Here is a 19,602-nt window from a genome sequence, read left to right on the forward strand (position 1 = left end):
GATGACGGATATGGAGGCCCACAAACAGGCGGGACTGATGACGGATATGGAGGCCCACAAACAGGCGGGACTGATGACGGATATGGAGGCCCACAAACAGGCGGGACTGATGACGGATATAGAGGCCCACAAACGGGGGGGACTGATGACGGGTATAGAGGCCCACAAACAGGCGGGACTGATGACGGATATAGAGGCCCACAAACGGGGGGGACTGATGACGGGTATAGAGGCCCACAAACAGGCGGACTGATGACGGATATAGAGGCCCACAAACAGGCGGGACTGATGACGGGTATAGAGGCCCACAAACAGGCGGGACTGATGACGGATATAGAGGCCCACAAACGGGGGGGACTGATGACGGGTATAGAGGCCCACAAACAGGCGGACTGATGACGGATATAGAGGCCCACAAACGGGGGGGACTGATGACGGGTATAGAGGCCCACAAACAGGCGGGACTGATGACGGATATAGAGGCCCACAAACGGGGGGGACTGATGACGGGTATAGAGGCCCACAAACAGGCGGGACTGATGACGGATATAGAGGCCCACAAACAGGGGGGACTGATGACGGATATGGAGGCCCACAAACGGGGGACTGATGACGGATATGGAGGCCCACAAACGGGGGACTGATGACGGATATGGAGGCCCACAAACAGGAGGGACTGATGACGGATATAGAGGCCCACAAACAGGCGGGACTGATGATGGATATAGAGGCCCACAAACAGGCGGGGCTGATTTTGACAAAGCTAAAAAAGCAATTCAGTGGAGAAAGGACAGCCTGTTCAAAAAACGTGCCAGAACAATTGGACATCCATAGGCATAGAAACAAACTTCTACCTAAGTCTCAAATTATATGCCAAATAGACCAATATGGATCATGGACTTAAATGTTAAATGTACAATTATAAAATGTTAGGAAAGAAAAACAGTATCTTTGGGATACGGGGCTAGACGTGGTATTAAAGACATCTATAAAAGAAAAAACAATGCTAAATTGGATTTTATCAAATTTGGAAACTTTTGCCCTGTTAAAAGAATGATACGAAAAATGACAGAATGAGCTAAAATATATTGAAACTACATTTTATTAAAGACTAGTATAAAGAATATATAAAGAATTCTCAGAACAATTAATTCCGTTAGAAAACAGAAAAAATAAATGAAGAGACATTGTATCAAAGAGAACATGCAAATGTAAATAGCACATGAAGAAAATTTTCAACATCATTAGCTACCAGGGTGATGCAAATTAAAGTCACAATGAGTTATGACTATACAGCTATCAGAATGGTTAACATAAAAAAATCAATCAATAAATAAAACTGGATTAATGTGAATAATATCAGTGGGCTGTATAAATGTCAATATGCTGGTTGTGATATTTTACCATAATTTTGCAGGATGTTAATATTGGGGGAGTCTGGGGAAAGGATACATGAAATTGATGATCACATGTGAGTCTATAATCATCTCAAATTAAAATTTTTAATTAAAAATAAATAGTAATACAGAGTTGAAACCAAGCATATTTGTCTTCTCAGTAGATGTGAATGTACTTTACTCACATATTTTGTTCTTAAGCAAAGACTTGCTCTCTTTTCCCAGTTGTCCCTTTGGAAGATTACAATTTTAAAAATTCAGAAATTCTGAAAATAAGGTGGTAAAAAATTAAAAGCAGACTTTATAACATGGAAATACAGATTCCATCTAGCTAGTTTCCTATCCATCAGTTTAAATCTATTTCCTCATGTTGCTAGAAATGATTTTTTTAAACAAATTTAAATGGTCCCCTATTACTTCCTTGGTAGGTTACTTTTCCAGAGAGATTATCATTACCACACTTTTGCAAGTAGTTTCTATTAACAGTATTTTAACTTGAATAGGCTTAGCAATTCAATTTCATTTTCTTTAATTCCTACTGACACCAAACTTTTTTTTTAATCTATAAAGGCCATTTCTTTTCTGTGTATCTGTGAATATTTTCCTGACTTCTCATTTTAGTGGGTTTTCATAGGATTGTTAAAGTTTTAAAAAATGTTGTAGGTTTAAAGTAGATTTGGTGGAGATGCATTTGACGTATGGATAATGAGTGTGTCTCCCTCTCCCTCTCCTCTCTCTCAGCCTCTCTCCAACAGTCCAGGGGAACTGAGGGTCCTGAGGGCTTAAAATCACCTCCTCTGTCCCCACCAGTGTCAGAAAGTTGGAAATGTCAGATCGTCAAATACAGGCTTTAAGTTCCCTCTTCTACAATGGATGATGAACCTCTGCATACGTAAATTTTTTCCCCAAATACATGTTAACTAAAAATAAAAATGTGATTTAAATCATAGTTCTAAATTTCTTCTAGAGGAAAACATAGATTCAAAACATTTTCAGATTCTTTTGCTAATTACTTATCCACACTACCTCATATTGCATAAGGGAATAAAACTTCATATATATATGTATTTCTTGCCCATAATTTACCTGGCCCATTTGACAACAGTAAGCATTTATTGTGCCTTGAAGTTATGCATGTAAGTTGGTTAATTAGAGCACAAGCTATTTTATACAAAGTATATTAATGTCTCAGGAGACAAAATATTTGTATAATTATACAAAGCACACAATTTTCTGATTAATGAGACAACTAAGCCCAAAGTATTCATTACTTAATTAGAATGTGATTTATCCCAGAAAAAATAGCTATAATATGTAAGATACACATTTTGGGGTTATATATGCATATGCTTTGTAATACATTTTTATGTTTTTACCTCACTATATATTGTTTTAAAGAATTAGTGAAGTGAGGTAGTTCTATAAATACATTTAGCAGTGAAGCAATATTCTGTGCCCTTGGTGAGACTTTTATTTTTGTGTATTAAATAATGAAATATATCAGATCACCCTTTCGGTAGCGTAATTCTATTTTTGGTATAGCTGAATTCATATAAATCTATTAGACAATTATAAATATCTCTTCCTTGTCAAGAATCTGTTCAGACACTTTATTTGAAACTTAGTAATGAGTAGAGGGTTTTTATTTTTGTTAACCATAATAGAATAAATTATTAAATTCCTACTGAATACTAAATAGGTTGCTTATTATTTTATGAAACACTCAAGTGGAGTATTCCCTTTCTCTTACATATGTCCACGCATATTACTGTTTGGTTTATTCTTAGTTGTGAAATAAATTTTATTTTCCAATGGTCTGTATAGTTAATGGGAAAGAAATTATCCTGGTAAATATTTCATTGCCTCTGCCATACTATGAATTTGTACTTCCGGTTACAGCAACATTCTTCTAGGGTATAATCAGAGGAAATCATGAAGTACATATAGTTACCTAACTAAGCACATGCCTCATTTTGCAAAGCTCTCAGATCACATTGCAGCCGTACTGCATAGAATGGATGCTGTGTAAGGTTGGGCAGGATACTGTGCCTCATGAAATAGTTTAGTAGGATGCAAAACACTGACATGTTTTGATAAAAGATAAAGAAAGGATAGATCCTCAAAGATTTGTCCATGAGCATGGTTTAGACATTTCTCTTACGACATTCTACTCTGTTATTTGAGAGTTAGGTTACCATACAAATACATATTGTAGTATGTAGCTTAGATCACCCTGTAAACTGTAGGGTAGATTATAATTAATTTCTTGTATTGTTTTTGGTAAAAATGTTTAGGATCTATGACTTCATTTGCCATCTCATTTTGGTATGCTGTATCTAAAGTAAATAAGTTATTGAAGTATTGTCAATGATAAAATGTATCAGGTACAAATATATTCAGTTATATACAAATATATTTATTAGGTACAAATATATATATGAATATTATCATTACAAGTAGGTGTCAATACACTTTGTGATAACAAATAATGAAATTTTAAGAAGAAAAATCCTCATTAAATGAAAGATACATTTCAGAATTAAATTAATTTTCTCAAAGGATAGGTAAAAAAATTGGTTTTCATATAAAAACATCATTCTTAATTTCTCCTAACAGATACTTTTATTTTACATGATGATTTTCTAACCCAATTAACTTTTTTCCATGTAATATCTATATTTATAATACTCTACTTTAAATATAAAATAACCAGCTTCTTTGGACAGATACTATATTCCCTATAGTAGCTGCTAAAGTTTAGTTGCACACTGCAATACCATCTGGTGACAATGACTTTTTACATAATCATTAGCAGTAAAGAGCTAAGCACCTATTTTCATGGTCTCAAAGCAGCAAAACAAACTTCTATATTTAGTGTGGTGTTTTTTGTTTGTTTGAATGTTGACTCTTTATTATAAAAGAAACAAGCAAGTACATAAGTATTAGAACTCGATGATAACATTTAGAACTATGCGTGAGGTTGAGTGTGGTGTTTTATTTATGTCCTTGAGCCAACAAAGATAATATTCTATTTATACAACTTGCATACAAAGGAGAGCTTTAGAAAGATGATAGGTGATAAGGTATTGGAAAGACTTGAGATTTGGATATTGATAACAAAGACCTGATACCCAGTTTTGCTAGTTATTAGTTATGTGACACAACTCATTAAATCTCTGTACTGGCTGGTTACCCATTTCAGAATGAAACTAATCTAAATATAAACTCGTTAGTATAAAATGTGACAATATATTTATTGCTTATGGATCCACTTATCTGGCACACTTATTGAATGTGTGGTCCAGTGTGTGGTCAGGCTCATGACCACTATACTGTGGCTCATGACATGGAGATAAAAACATACACCAAAATAAAGGATGCCTTTATGGAACTTGTAGTCTGGTGGGGCACAGAAGTGGATGAATAAGTGAGTTAACGAATGAATATGTGCACGAACATGGGCCAGTGTCAAGCTACGGGCTATTAATGCATTCACTGTAAAGGTTGGAAGGGCATTGACCTCATGATTATTTTCTTCTGTGATCCAGAAAACACTCTTTATGATCACTGAGGAAAATTAAGCTAACATTGAGCTGTTTGTTAGTCACTGTTTACAGAGGGCAGTGGCTGACCAAGTTTTGGGTAATAGCGAGAAGTGGATACTACTAGCTCCCCCGCTTTATAACATACGGCTTGGAACATGTTCCACACCTTCCCTCAGCTTTAATTTTCTCAAATGCAAATTAGGGATAATAATAGTGCCTATTTGCTAGAGTTGTAAGGGTTGAATAAGACAATACATATAAAGTGTTTGGCCCATAATTAACGCTCAGTGCATGTGACCTTGACCTACTTTGTCCAGTTCAAACTACATAGGTCTGCATACTACAGTAGCTTTCTACTCTTAAGTGATGAAATACATGAAAAATCTGAAGCAATACTGATTATTGCCAGTGTTATACTTATTGTCATTGATCCAGAATTTTATATTTTCACAACCATAGTCTTCTTATTTTGAAGATAAAAAATATTTGAGATATTTAGCAAATTATGATACTTATCAAAATATGCTTTGGTAAGTGGTGAAATGTGACTAGAACATATATCTTCTTAATGGTATTTATATTGCTATAAATTTTTAAGTATTAACATATCAAGACATATAACGTCACTAATGTTTTGTTCATTTAAAATATATTTTTATAATTTCATATTTGACTTGTACATAATATTTTTCTTATTATAAATGATTTCATTACTTCTAACTCATCACTTCTGTAGGCATATTTTGCCATGATATTTCTGAATGTTCTTCTCAAAATATTACTCCATTTTAAAGAATTGATATGGTTATGCCAAAATTATGGCACTCATTCTAAAATAATTTATAGTTTTATTTCTATTAGTTTGATAACTATTAAATATTAAAAAGTACTACAATTATTTTTATTTTAAATCAACCTGGTATTTTCTTTTATCACTGAATAGGATGACCTCTGTGAATATTTTTCACTCAGGAAAAATATGATACAAAGATAAAAATTAAATAAATTAGTATTATGTAATTTTTTTATCACAGAGACTTTCAATTTATTAGTAAAAATATAAATTTTCTTTAGCAAATAACAATAATTTAACACTGGAAAATGTGCTCATTTAACTTATCATGTTCTACCTAATATCATATATCTTGATGTGATTTTCTTTGTGCTGACCTTGCATGGGGTTTGTTGAGTTTCTAGAACATCTAGATTTATGTAGTTCAAAAAAATGAAATTTTACAACTTTGTTTTCAAATATTTGTTTCTCTTCACTTCTTGGTACCCTGTTTTACGCATTGGATCACATGCAGTACCCCACGAACTGGAACCTCCCTCTATCCATTTTTTATTTTATTTTTTCGTTCATATCACTATCTGCTTACCATCCAGTAAATATTTTCCTTAAGCATTTTTTCACTTAAAGAATTTACAGTTTTTCTTCCATTTCATCTATTTCTGTATCACGTTTCCTCTTTGTGTGCTCCTGAAGTCCACGTTCCCCTTAACTCCTTGAGTGTATTTGTAACTGCTGCTTCAGAGTGTGTGTTTCTTAACCCACCACGGTGTGAGTACTGGGTCACGCTTGCCTGCTCCTTCACATCGACATTTGCAGACTCTACTGTGGATTGTCTGGATATTATTCTTTTCCTTATTAGACTGTCTGTGTTTCTTTAGATAGCAGTTAATTTACATATATACGCGCAGATCAGTTGAATCCTTTCAAGGCTTTTGTTGTTGTTGTTTTGTGTGTGTGTTTTGTTTGTTTTTATTATTTATTTTTAATGTGTCTAGAAAATTTACTTTCCTGGAGTCTGTACTGATTGTCATGGTATCTAATACTGTGTCTCCACTCTGACCGATGGAAACTCAGTCCTTCATGATTTTCGATAGCCACTTAATGTGTAACACCCTGTAGTTTGCCTCTCCCTGGAAATTGCACTTAGGCCTCAAGGAGCCTTGGCCTACAAGTGTACAGCTTAGTATTCAGTTACAAACTCAAGAGGGTATTAATGCTAATTCTAGGATCTTCCCTGTTGTCAACTATCTCATATTTTCATATATTTTTCTTAGTTCTGTAGTTCTTGATGGCTATCTCTTCATCATAGCAAGAAGAAGCCCCTTGTTGGTCTCTCCTTCAAGAAGATTAATTTTTTTTCCTGAATCTTAGTATCAAAGATCTATTCCTATTTCTGTTATTGCTTGTGTGTTTTTTTGAGGGTTTATAATGCTTTTTTTCCAACATACTTTATTGACTCCTAGCTCATTAATTTTATCGTTTATGGGACTTGAATGGGTTGTGATTATTCTATGAGTTTATATTTTTTTCTCCTTCTATAAGCAATGGAGGTAAGGCTTGAAACCAGGATGTCCTTCTTTGTAGTCACTTAGCTCTTAGATTGCTAGGTTTAATTTCGGAAGCGTGGTTTCAGCGGTTGCCAAGTCGGATCTCATAGGATACAAAACATTTCTCAGAATTTGGCGTTGCTCCAGTAGCTCCAGTAGCTTGTTGTCTTCTCAGGGGTAGAACTCCGTGGCTTCCTATTCAGCTCCCTGCCCGCGTAGATATCTGGCTAGCCTGTCTCTCTCACTCCATTTTGACTTGCTAAACTATCTTTATTCTCTCTGATTTCTCTCTTTTTATTTCTGCTGGCTCACTGTTTCCCTTCGCTGATGGCTTCTGCTTCCTTCCTGTCATTCATCTCCATATTTTTCTGCTTTTTACACTTGCTCTCACTCTTTGTTAACTTTCTTTATAGATGCTGCATTTAAACTCCCCATTAGAAATGATTTTATTGCGTTAAAAGACCATGATTCAGGACCAGTTACCCCTAGTGAGAATTCTTGTGGCGGTGCAACCTGCAGGGCTCTGGAAAACCATACCTTTCTGTCACTGAGTCCCTGGTTTAGGCTGGTTAAACTAGTATAGTGAGGTAACATGATACCTGTCATGGGAATGCTTTGTAAGGAACTGCCTTGTCAACTTGGTAGAAACGGGTTTGTGGTTGTGAAGTTTCACCAGAGTATTATATCCAATAGAGGCACAAAAGCCATCATCCATCGTCCAACTCTTTTTATTCATGTTAGCTTTCCCTTTAAATGAACAATATAGATTTATGTGGGTAATTCTGTGTTTATGTATGTGTCTGTGTGTGTAAAATCCTCCTTTGTTTCTCAAATGCTTAAATTGACAATCTAGCCCAACACATTTAAGAAATAATGAGATCTTAAACCAGATTCTAATTCAAATATTATCTCTTCCAATTTTTAACTTTATTATTTAGGTATCATTTAAATGTTTTCAGTTTAATTTGACTTTTATATTCTTTAAACTATTAAATTATATAGTACATACTAATACAGTTAATAACAGGCCCTAGGTTCCTATGAATTGAATTAAGCATCTATTTTTATTATTATTAATTTCTGTTACAATCCCTCTTAGTGAGACTAAGGAAGAAACAAAGTGGTAATCAAGCAGCTAATACCAAGAGTTACGCTAATGCAATTATGTTCATTTTAATTGAGAATAACTGTCTTTTTTAAAGTATAGACATTAGTTGACTAAATGTATTAAATGCCATCACTAGTATAGCTGCTCAGCTTAGCCAAAGGATAAAGTTGCCAAGATTACTTTCAAAGTCATTAGTGTCATGTGGGAAGTGACATATCTATGTATTCTAGCACTAGAACAATTGTAACGAAAGCCACTTACCCAACATCATAAAATTTAACTGTAGCTACTTGGAAAACAGTTTGGGCTTGTGGGAGAAATGAAAAGTCCTCAGTGATTTGAGAAAACTGGGTCAGTTATGTTATCTCAGGGATTACACAAAGAGATAGTCTAGGACTTTGTAAACCTTCACTGACTTTCATCTTCTTGTAAACTCAAATCATATCCTGAGTAAAGTAATTAATTTGTTTAGCTTTAAGTAACATGTATTTTCTCCTTCAGTACTGATATCACAAATCTGCATTTCATTTTAAGAAGGTTAAATATTAAACAAGTTTAACTGATATCTTCTTTCCTAAATAAAATAATCTCATTGAATACATGAACAGAGGAATTAAAAATAATATATCTGTACAGGCACAAAAGCAGTGACCTAACCTATAATTTCTAGAGCTAAGACAGGGATTAGGTTAAAGTCTGGAATCATCATTCTGAGGTTCTACTAAGACTACCAGTCTGAGAATAATGAATATAAATGTAGATTATGGCCCTCATTTGGAAATTTCTCCTGTATCCTTTACTAGTGAGAAGACCATAGGTTTAATAAAAATGTCATATTTCTAATATTGCCACAATGTAATTATATTATTTTTAAAGGGAGGTATTGCTAGCACAATGTTATATTACAGACCTCAGGAAGCTATAAAACAGATTAATTTTATCTGACATATCTTCGGTGTTATATTTTCAAACTAATGCTAAAATATAGTAGAGGAACCATTAACTCTTATTTTGTACTTACTCCATTGTGTGAGTGGTAGCAAACATAATAATTTAAATTCAAAAATAGTGGTTAACTACAAAATGTTTGTACTTGGAATTTAAAGTAAACTGTATTGAAAACAGAGCATACTAAAATTATTTGTATATGTGGTAAATATTAGGATTATAATGGTTTCTTCCATATTGTGTACTATATCTTTAAAAAGTTCAGGAAATGAACATAATGTTGTGAATATGTCCAAAATATTTATATTGTCTATGTCTCTTTGAACATAGAAGTGGTTTTTAAGACACCTTAAGTTTAATTCTTGAAACTAACTGGAACCAACATCATAAACCATCCGTCAATGTCCTGGAGCCCCTGGGTAACAACCAGGGCATCGATGAAATAAAAATGGCCCGTTTCCCTTTCCCACCAATGCCCCAGTTCCAATCACTAGAGATAACTACTTTTAATTGCTTTTTTATTCATAGTTTTTAAAAGTATTTATCACTCTAATTTTAACAAATAGTTATGTATTTTCTGTGTTATCAAACATATATTGACTATATTGACTGTGAAAGATGAGGAATTTAATTGACATACATGGCCTTCTATCTCCTTTTACTGCCTATATTTCTACTTTAGACAATTATTTTTAAAATTCTAGGACTAGCCCTCATAACTTTAAGTTGTATATTTATTTCTTGATTCATCAACTTTAAACAGTACTTTATTTCCTACCATGCAATATGAAGAAATCACTAAGATTTTTAAATGTATTTCTCTATTTATTCTCCATCTCCCAACTTCTGTTGAATATTGCATTACTTATATATTGCCAGGGTTTTCAGTAATTACACTTTTTTTTTTTTTTAACATTGTCTCTGGATCAAATCTAAGTATTCAACTGCAGTATAGAGGAAACTCTTATATAGTTAATTTTTATTCAAAATCAAGTGATTTGGGGCCTACAGAGTAGTATTAACAGTGCTATTTTATTAAAATTATGCCTTTAAAGAGACAATATTTAAATTATTATAAGCAAAGAAGTTTTACTTTCACAAACTCTAGCAAATGCTCAGACTTATGCCTTAAGTTAGTTTGCTTTATATGTGTACAAATATGTTCTTACAGATTCTCTTTATTCCTGTGAGAGAAAAACAACCTAAAACATTTGGTTATATCTCATTGAAAATCTGAAACATCCAGATTTTTAATATCACATGCTTTGTTAATGAAGTGTTGTTTTTTCTGGAATGCATTGCAGTTAGCCCTCTAATTTAATTAACTCTTTGGATTCAAGGACAGTGTTCTCACAAATGCTTTATTTGTAACAATGGAATGCTAGCTTGCCAAATTAAAATTGAAATATACCTATATTTTTTGAAAATATTCATCGAATATTTTTGTTACCAATGTTGTACTACAGAAAATTGCTTGGGACTAAATCCAGATGCTTACAGCTCATTTATGTCAGCTTTTGAGAAAAATAAGTTTTATCATTTGGATATGACATTGTATAACATTTATATTGTTTCACTAACAAAATATTTGAATATGTAAGTGCTAAGAATTGGTCAATAAATAGAAGTTAAATGAGAATTTAGAGTATGTCCTTTAGATTCAGAATTTCATTGCAATATATTTTTTATAAATTTTAAAGGAGAATATCAATATACAGGGTGGGGCAAAATTAGGTTTACTCAGTTATGAGTACTAAAAACAGTTTACTCTTGTATTGTTATTTATTAATTATTGCATTGTTTTCCATATGATCAACTGTAAACCTATTTTTGCTCCACCCTGTATTTGATGTGCTATACATATATTCGGGATACATAAATGATATGTATGCATTTATTTATTTAACAAGGGTACTCACACCCTTAGGAATCTGATACCACATAGATACTATCATAGATTGTTTTACTTATTTGGTTTATGTTTCCTCCTCTCTGATTGACTCCTGCAGTATGTTTATGTCTTCTTAGTATGTGGCAAATATTAGCATGTTATATAAATATTAGAATATCAGTGTGTCAGAAGATTATCTCATACGGAGAAGCGTTCTGAACTTGTATGGGAAGATGCCTTCATAAAGATATGTTTGAATTGCTATACGAAGAATGAGACAGAGATAACCAAATAGAGGGAGGAGGGGGTAGGAGAGAGAGAAGAGGAAAGAATCAAGGAGCTTGTTTTAACTAAAGAATTTTCGCCACGGAGTGGATGTGGTCACCAGGTTGGAGTATGAATACATAAAGCAGGCAGCCTGTTAAAATGGATTTAACTGTTCTCTTATTAAATTAGTAAGTAGGAGAGAGAGAATGTGTGGGATCATGACACTGAAGGAAGTGTTGAAAGGAACAACAGGACATGATTTGGGAAACATAGTTAAGCATATGTGTTTCAGAAAGAACTAGAAACAGGGATATGTTTGGTAAGTAGAATTAGCCTCCGTTATCCCCTCTGCCATCTCTCATCCTAGGCATATTCTGGTTTTCTCCATTAACTTCAGTTTTACAATCAAAGATAAATTGTCTAATTGGCTGTTCTTAATTTTGAGTTCAAGTTATATTAATAAGAGTGTCTGATTGACTGACCTGGGATTAGTTACGAACTCTTGCTTGTCTGTATTGTAAGCATGTCAGAACCATTAAACTAGTACTTAGGAGAGAGAGAATGTGTGGAATGTAAGGAAATGGCAGTTTCTGGGGGAACCACATTGCTGAAAAGGGGTTGGCGGAGCGGGAAGGAGGCAGTTCCCACAAGAAGGATTCCAGTACAGGCTGAGAACTGTGCTTGATATGACAGACAAAAAAGCTTGGAAAAGAAGCCGTTTGGAACTATAACAAAGTGTGAAAGCTAAAATGTAGAAAAACATGTCATCTTAAATATTTTCCAAATGGTTTTTACTGGTACCTAAAATGGAACTTAAAGAAGAGATGTTAGACTACATGTTTTTTTGTTTTTTTTTAATCCATCCTCAAACTTCCAGGGTGAAATAGATGGAAATCTATAGTATCCTTCAAGGAAACTTATAGGATCTTTTAAAATTTGGCTGAGAGATGACCCATTGCATTTCCGCATAAAAGGTTCTCCTTGATGATGAGAAGAATCTTCAGATATTAAAAACCTAAGAGGCTACTTTAGTTTAAGAGGCCAAATGCTACAGCTTTATAAACTCAATACTGTACACTCCAAAACGCTGTGGAGATTAGATCTGTGAACCATAAAATGATCCAAAGTGAGAAACCTTATCAACAACCCCACTGCCTCAACCCCTAGAGAGAATCAGCTTGCTCATCTGTGTCTTCATGGTGTTTCTGTCCTGTTACTAATGACATTTACCTAACATTCCCTCAGTTCCTGGTTAGTAGGATACGTATACAATTTTAAGTTCAACAAGTTAATTTTACCTGCCCCTCCTGTGCAACTCACCTCTTCTAAATACACACATACATTAAAGTATACACACCCACCCACACACAACTTAGTTTTATAGGATGAGGGTAATTGCAAAACAGTTCATAAAAAGAATATGAAATGCTGAATTTTTTATTTACAGAAACCCTTGTTTTGAGATTCCTTATGATGGTTCCTAAATGTACAAATATCAATAATTTTTTCTGAGAGCTTCATTTCTAGGGTGAACTTTATAATCATTTGAAACTAGAGATTTTTGTTACCAGAAAACTTTTTTCATAATACCATGATGCAGATCTGAGCCCAAAGAGATATATTATGCTCTAGATTATAAAAGCTTTCTTATTAAACGATCTATAAAGATATTTCTATTTAAGCTGAATCAGAGGTCACATGTGTAGGTCTGTCAATTATCATTCTTTGACCTTGTGCTATTTTTGCAGCAGCCCAACAGTGCTGTTCTGACTTGACTTATCTCTATCTGACAAGAAAAATAATGGCCAGATATTTGAGGGGCGTCATGTTTGCTCCTTTAGAACGTCACGTCCATATGACCCTGCCATTCCAGGTGGCCTGTGCTCAGTTTTGAGTCTCTAACTTAATTCTGCCTCTGTCTGCTTCTAGATAGGTAGAATGGTGCAAGACTACACTAAATGGAGTCAGGATACCGGTGGCCATGTAATTAATCTCTAAATCAGAGACCCTTTCACTTTTGAAAGTGATAGAGGCTATTAAAAAACTGATATAAGCAGGTGTCTCAGAGAAACCAGGGTGTGCCATCATCCCAACAAAAGTAGACCATTTTCTCATCATAATTTGTCTTTAATGATGCTTAAAATTCTCAAAATTCTACCAGATTATTATTATTATTATTTATTTTTAACCAGTTCCCTATTTGGCATTTCCAGTGTCAGCTTTAAGTCAGAGCCTCAAGAAATGGATTCCCCCTTCCTATTCCCAGTTTAATTCAACAAAAATTTATTTATTTCTCCTTTGATGAGAAGATTGAAACCTTATCACATAAAAATGTATCTCCCTTAATAGCCATCTTCCTTGTCTAACTTAAAAGTCTTTTAATTCTTACTCAAAATTGTATTTATACTACTTCATTGGTTTTCTTTTGGGGTGGGGAGTTGCAAGGGGAAGACACTGGGCCATAATAATCTCTTGCTTTCCTCTTATATTACTGATCATAGCCTCCCAGAATGTATAAAATATTCTTTTCCATTCCACAGACCTAAGTCATTATCTAAAAGTCTCTCCTTGGTTTTAATTATATCTTTCCACAAATTACTTTCTCATCCATCATGATAGATTCAGGCATGCCTTAAGTAATTGTCATCCCCCAACCCACTTTCTACAGATGTGATGGTTTATGAATAAATATCTGAATTTTTCAATGATGCCTCAAAGTTAGGAAGTCCAAAGCTGAATTTATTTTCACTATCCAGCCTACAAATTTCAAGATTGAGTGTAAAAACCACTGCATTTCCTTATTTAGTCATGGTGGTGAAGTCTGGGATTAATGTAAATGCTCCCTATTTCAGTGTCTCCAGATAGAGTTAGTGGTGAGGTCTTGCAGGCTGTCCTTCCACCACACTCCTCACACTTATGCCAAGTGGTGCATCATGAGCTGATACTCTGCCAGCTCCACGTAGTATCCCTACCACATTAATCTAGAGCCTAAACACTGATCGCTTGAGTTATTGAAGAACTTTCTGTGTTTCTTCTCTTGGACGCTGAAGTGAGTGCACACGCCTTCGCTTGGCCTTCGGAGCTTGCTTTTCTCTGGCCTCAAACTCTACTCCCGTTTCATTCTCTGACCATGTTTCATACACTGTCCAGATCGGATGACACTGCTGTTTCCTGTGTTTCACCAGAATGTTCACTTGGCTCCTCCGTCTACAGACATCTGTTGAAATTCCATATTCTTACAGCTCTGTCATGGTCAATCTCGTCCATGAGATACGATGTACTCTATCGCCAGCTTTGAAATCTCCTTTTTAAATTCGCATCAGCATTCTGTTCTTATTTATTTTACTGTCTCATAGCGTTATTTGAGTACTTGTTCTACCCGCCCCATAGAGTGCTATTTTCAAAAGGAGAGGACACACACTTTACTCGTGGTTTGAATACTGAAACACCAGGGTTGCTTACGCTAGTCAATTATGAATTACTCACTGAAATTATTATTCAGATGTGACTTTTGAATATTGTAGAAATATGTGTATAACTGTAATGTAAAAATGTTGTTAGATATTTGCAAATACAGTGTTCCTAATAGGTAGCAAGTATCATTATACCTAATAAATAGTTAAACTGGTTGATGCATGAAGAAAGTACAGGACTTATTCATAGATAAATTCTAGTCTCTAAGAGAGCTGAGAGAAGATAGCAGGTCCTTTACACTTCTCTTATCCTGTTCATTTTAAACAGAGCCCTTTATATGCATGCAAAATGCTGCAATCATTCATTAAATAGATTCAGTCTCTCATTTTCCTTAAATCATCACTGACTGAGCTTACTGTTTTCTCAATTTAGGCCTAAGAAAATTATGGCCAGTTATTCATTCTCTAATTAACCTAAAAGTGAACTATATTTCATTGCTTGTAGGATGGTATGGGAAATCTGAGAGTCACCAAGAAGGGAATCCGACTTGAAGGTATATCTGAGTTTCTACTTCCATTGTATGTGAAAGAAATTCATTCCAGAAAGGTATGTGATACTGGCTTTGGCTTACTGTAAAAGATAACTTAGAGGTTATGTGTTAGCTTGAAATAGGAAGATAGAACCCCCTTATCTCTGCAGTATGTAATTAAGTTTCCTTAAGCTAAAGACTTTCTTGAAGAAATCAAAACAATGAAAAAACTGGAAAACTAGGGAAGGTTAGTTTCAGACTAACAGATTAGAAAACCATTTCGAATTAAATTGCAGTGTTGTGTTTGTTAGTCTATAAAATGGGCCCCTCTATTTTCAATGGAAGTTAAAAATGCACAGTTATAGTAAATTTCAAATGGGGCATTTGCTATATCTTGAGTAATTTTTGCTGAAAACATTAACTTGAATAAATTATTTTAGTTTAATATATTATAGATCTTTTTCATTTTAATGAACATGCATTTTCTAAGAGATGACAAAGAGTCTTAGCATAGAAATTAATTTCTGAATGTACATTATTTAAACCAAGTAAGAATATTCTCCTTTCACCTGTGTGTGTGTGCTGTGTGTGTTTTATCACTTAGCAGCATGTTAAAATTCAGATTATAACTTAGACATTGTTCATTTTGGTTTAAGTGTGTTACCTCTCAGAAGTCAGTAAGTGTTCTTGAGTACATCAAAATCTAACTAGAATCTTTCTATTGGACATTCCCCTGGGATAAATGTGTGGGTGTGGAAATAAATTTAAGACAGAAAAACTAGAAATAATATTATATAAAATATGGAAAGACTGCTAAACTTATTTTTTAAACTAGAATTATGTTTCAGTATTACTGATATATCTTAGCAAACAAAATTTGATAATTTGCTTCAAGGCCATTTTTCCCCTTAAATATCAAAGTGAAAACAGAACAGAGCATTGTTTCATATAAAACTTTTAATTAGGATAATTATATTAACTTTAAATTTTATTTTGTTATATATGAGCCTGCAGAGTTTCACTAATATACTATATTGACTACTACTCTAGGTACCAGAAAAATTAGACTGAGATTACCTTATTTTCTGGATTTTGATCAGATATGTGTGGATACCTAATCTTACATGATTAACTATAAAAATAATTGAACTTAAAATTGATTGGTGTTTTTGTTTTATTTTTATGAAAACTGAAAAAGGGGACATGTCAGTGTCCCCTCTAACTGGAAGTCACCACCACTCACAGGTAGTTACTGCTTTTCTGTTGTATTTGGCACTATTGAACAATTTAATATTTGAAGAAATGAAAACTTATACATGGAAATCAAGAAATTACTTAACATGGGGAGGTGAGAGTAATCATAGGAAAATGCATCCATTTTAGACCAAATTGAAGTGGCAGGCTGGAATACAATTTAGAGAAAGATAGCATTTACCTCTCAGCCAGAACATTTTGGAAAGTACAACCACAGGTGTAAACTGGGATTCTCCTAGGTTAAATTGGATGAACATTTACTCCCTCTGTTGACCTAATAAGAAAGAATCCACTGATTATATAGCATTCGAGTACGAGGTGGTGGCAGTCAGGCTCCTAACCTTTGTCCCTGGAAAGTTTGCACCCCAGTTCACCAGCATTTCTAAAATTGACTGTATTAGACTGAAAGCCGTGTGTGCCTTTCACGCCTCCAGCCCCGTTGCTTGTCCTTCACACATGTCCTCTCATCACCCCGGCCTCTAGGTAAGTGCGACGCTTGTGGCACGTCACAAGCTGGAGGCCTGTTCCATCAGCAGTCAGGCAGGGGCGCTTGAGAACAGAAAAGGAAGGAGACCCGCTTACTCCCTGAAAATTTCTCTATACATACACTACAAAAATAGATATTTAAAGTAAAGAGAAAACTCTCTCTTCCATAATAGTTCCCACATCAGGACCTCTACCATAAAGCCCCTTCACTGATTTAGAAAGCCAGCCACAATTTCCTTGAGCCTCAGTTCTCTCATTAATAAAGGGAGTTTTGTAGCAACTTCTCAAAATACTTAATTCTTGGATTAAGAAAGAATACAGAGAAATTCAGCAGTACTAGTAGACGGGAGATTTAAATTTTAAAAATTCTGTTGTACATGTCAGTCTTTTCACACATTTTTATTCATTCACATATTTTTATGATAAGATGTCAAAGTTCCTATAGGTCTAAGATAAGCAAGTCTATTAAATTCTAAAGGTACTTATAAAGACTCAGTTATGCTGAGGAGAATACTACTATGTACAACGATTTTGATTTGTACAGACTTTTCTCCCTGAAATTTTGATTTGTGTGTGTGTGTGTGTGCACGTGAGTTTGTGTGTTTTCTTGTACTGATGCTAGCAGGTTGCCTTCTTTGTATTTAGCCAGTATTCCGCTCTGTAATAAAGAATTTTCTTACTTGAACCTTCTGATTACATAGATAGTTCATCCTACACATGGAAAGGTAATAGATTTCTATTTATCAGAAAGTGCAGTTGCCCACAGACACATACTTCTAGTCTCTTAACCTCATAAACCAGGGGCTCTTTCTACTGTCTACAAGCTAACTAGCCTCCTTCCCCCACTACTACACTTCTGTAGGAATTTGGGGTTCTATTATTACCTATCACAGTCTACTCTCTTCTTTATACTTTAAAAAAAATCAATGTTTTCTAAGTGGCCCGTCATATCATTCACAGGAAAACATATCTGTTTTCAGAGAGTAAGCACTCATTGAACATTTGTGAAATTAAGTGTACAGTTTTCTTCAAAGAGGAAGTATACTGAAGGATGTGAAATCGGGGGCTACCTTAAATAGACGATGGCATTCTGAATCAATCTTCAGTGCACATGGTCGAACATTATGTTAGAATTTTTGAAACAGTACGAAATTCGGATATGTAATCACCAGACTTTTTTTGTTTTTTAATGTAACTGGAGTTTGTTTCCCGAGATTTCATGAGTCCAGAGTACTAACGGGGTTAAATTTGCTGCATTTCACTGATTCTTACCAGTAATTTCGCATCATACAGGCCCCTAGAACTTCTTCCAGCGTTACCTAACTTCGTCTGATACTAGCCAAGCAGCTTTCTTACTTGCTTTTTCGGTTGAGATGGTGCCTCCGCACGGCCCTCCATCCCAGCACCCTGCGTGGGAGATTGCCCCTGTGCCAGGAGCCACAGCAGATCCTTCCAGCTTCAGCAGCGCCGCAGCAAAGCAAAGGCCCGTCTGCCTTACGGTTCCTGCGTTAGCGAAGCTGGGGTGGCCTGCTCCCCGCTCCGTGCCCACTCATTTCACCCGGCATCAGAGCTCCGAAGCTAACTTGGGTCGTGGTTACAACCAGTTTCTTGCCTTGTGTAATCAGTACTTCTTCAGAGAGTTCAGACCCAAAACCATGGGGTCAGGCAAGCTCAGCAAAACTCGCTCCTGGTTACACAGCATGCTCATCTCCCAGCCCTGTCCTTTTTAGGTATCTTTTTCCCATATAACTCTTTTTTCAGGTTTCTTTCTCTCACACAAACCAATTCATGCAAAGAGAAACCTGCAAGCTTCTATAATCATTTCATCATGATCATTATCATATTGCATTTAGGTGTTTAATTCAGGTGAAATGATTATTTTACCGCAGTGTCGTTACTCAAGTTAAAAAGAAAAACCTACAAAGCATCCCAAAATCTTTAACTCAGAAAAAAAATCTGTTAATATACGTTGACTATCATCACAGTTATACGTTTCTACATCTGCACAAATAAAAAGATAAGTAGAAAGAGAGACATATACATGCTATTTATAATATATCATATGAATTTTGTAGAAGAAATACAATCTGAAATAAAAAGAATTACTGAACTTAAATTTTTCTTCACAACAACTATTTTCTAAAGCTTGTCTTTATGGTAAGATGGAAGTTTATGAATAGCATTTAGAAGCTGGATGCCTTCGCCCCATGTGTCACTTTCAGGCAGTGTTCATTAACTTCCTGCAGTGCAATTTGAGGTGATTAGCTCCTCTCCAATTTGTCCTCACACTTTTTCATTTTCAGTTTTTCGGACAATTATATTATTTTAACTTTGCCGGAGTTCATAGTAATTGCATTCTGTTCTGCAACATTAATTGCCTTGCCACTTTGATCTTAATTCTATATATAGGTGGCTGCAGAATT

The 19,602-nt window shown here is 34.8% G+C and overlaps 1 protein-coding gene across 1 annotated transcript in view; it reads left to right on the plus strand.

The window, feature by feature from the left end:
* SGCZ (sarcoglycan zeta) overlaps window positions 1-19,602 on the plus strand; it is a 176,643-nt gene that overhangs the window by 67,785 nt on the left and 89,256 nt on the right. The window contains exon 2 of the mRNA XM_087813731.1: window positions 15,415-15,516. Within this exon, the coding sequence (XP_087669857.1) occupies window positions 15,415-15,516 (102 nt within the window). The remainder of the gene's footprint in view (window positions 1-15,414; window positions 15,517-19,602) is intronic.

This window comes from Miniopterus natalensis, chromosome 2 (assembly GCF_054644295.1).
Source record: "Miniopterus natalensis isolate mMinNat1 chromosome 2, mMinNat1.hap1, whole genome shotgun sequence".
In the NCBI taxonomy this organism is placed as follows: domain Eukaryota; kingdom Metazoa; phylum Chordata; class Mammalia; order Chiroptera; family Miniopteridae; genus Miniopterus; species Miniopterus natalensis.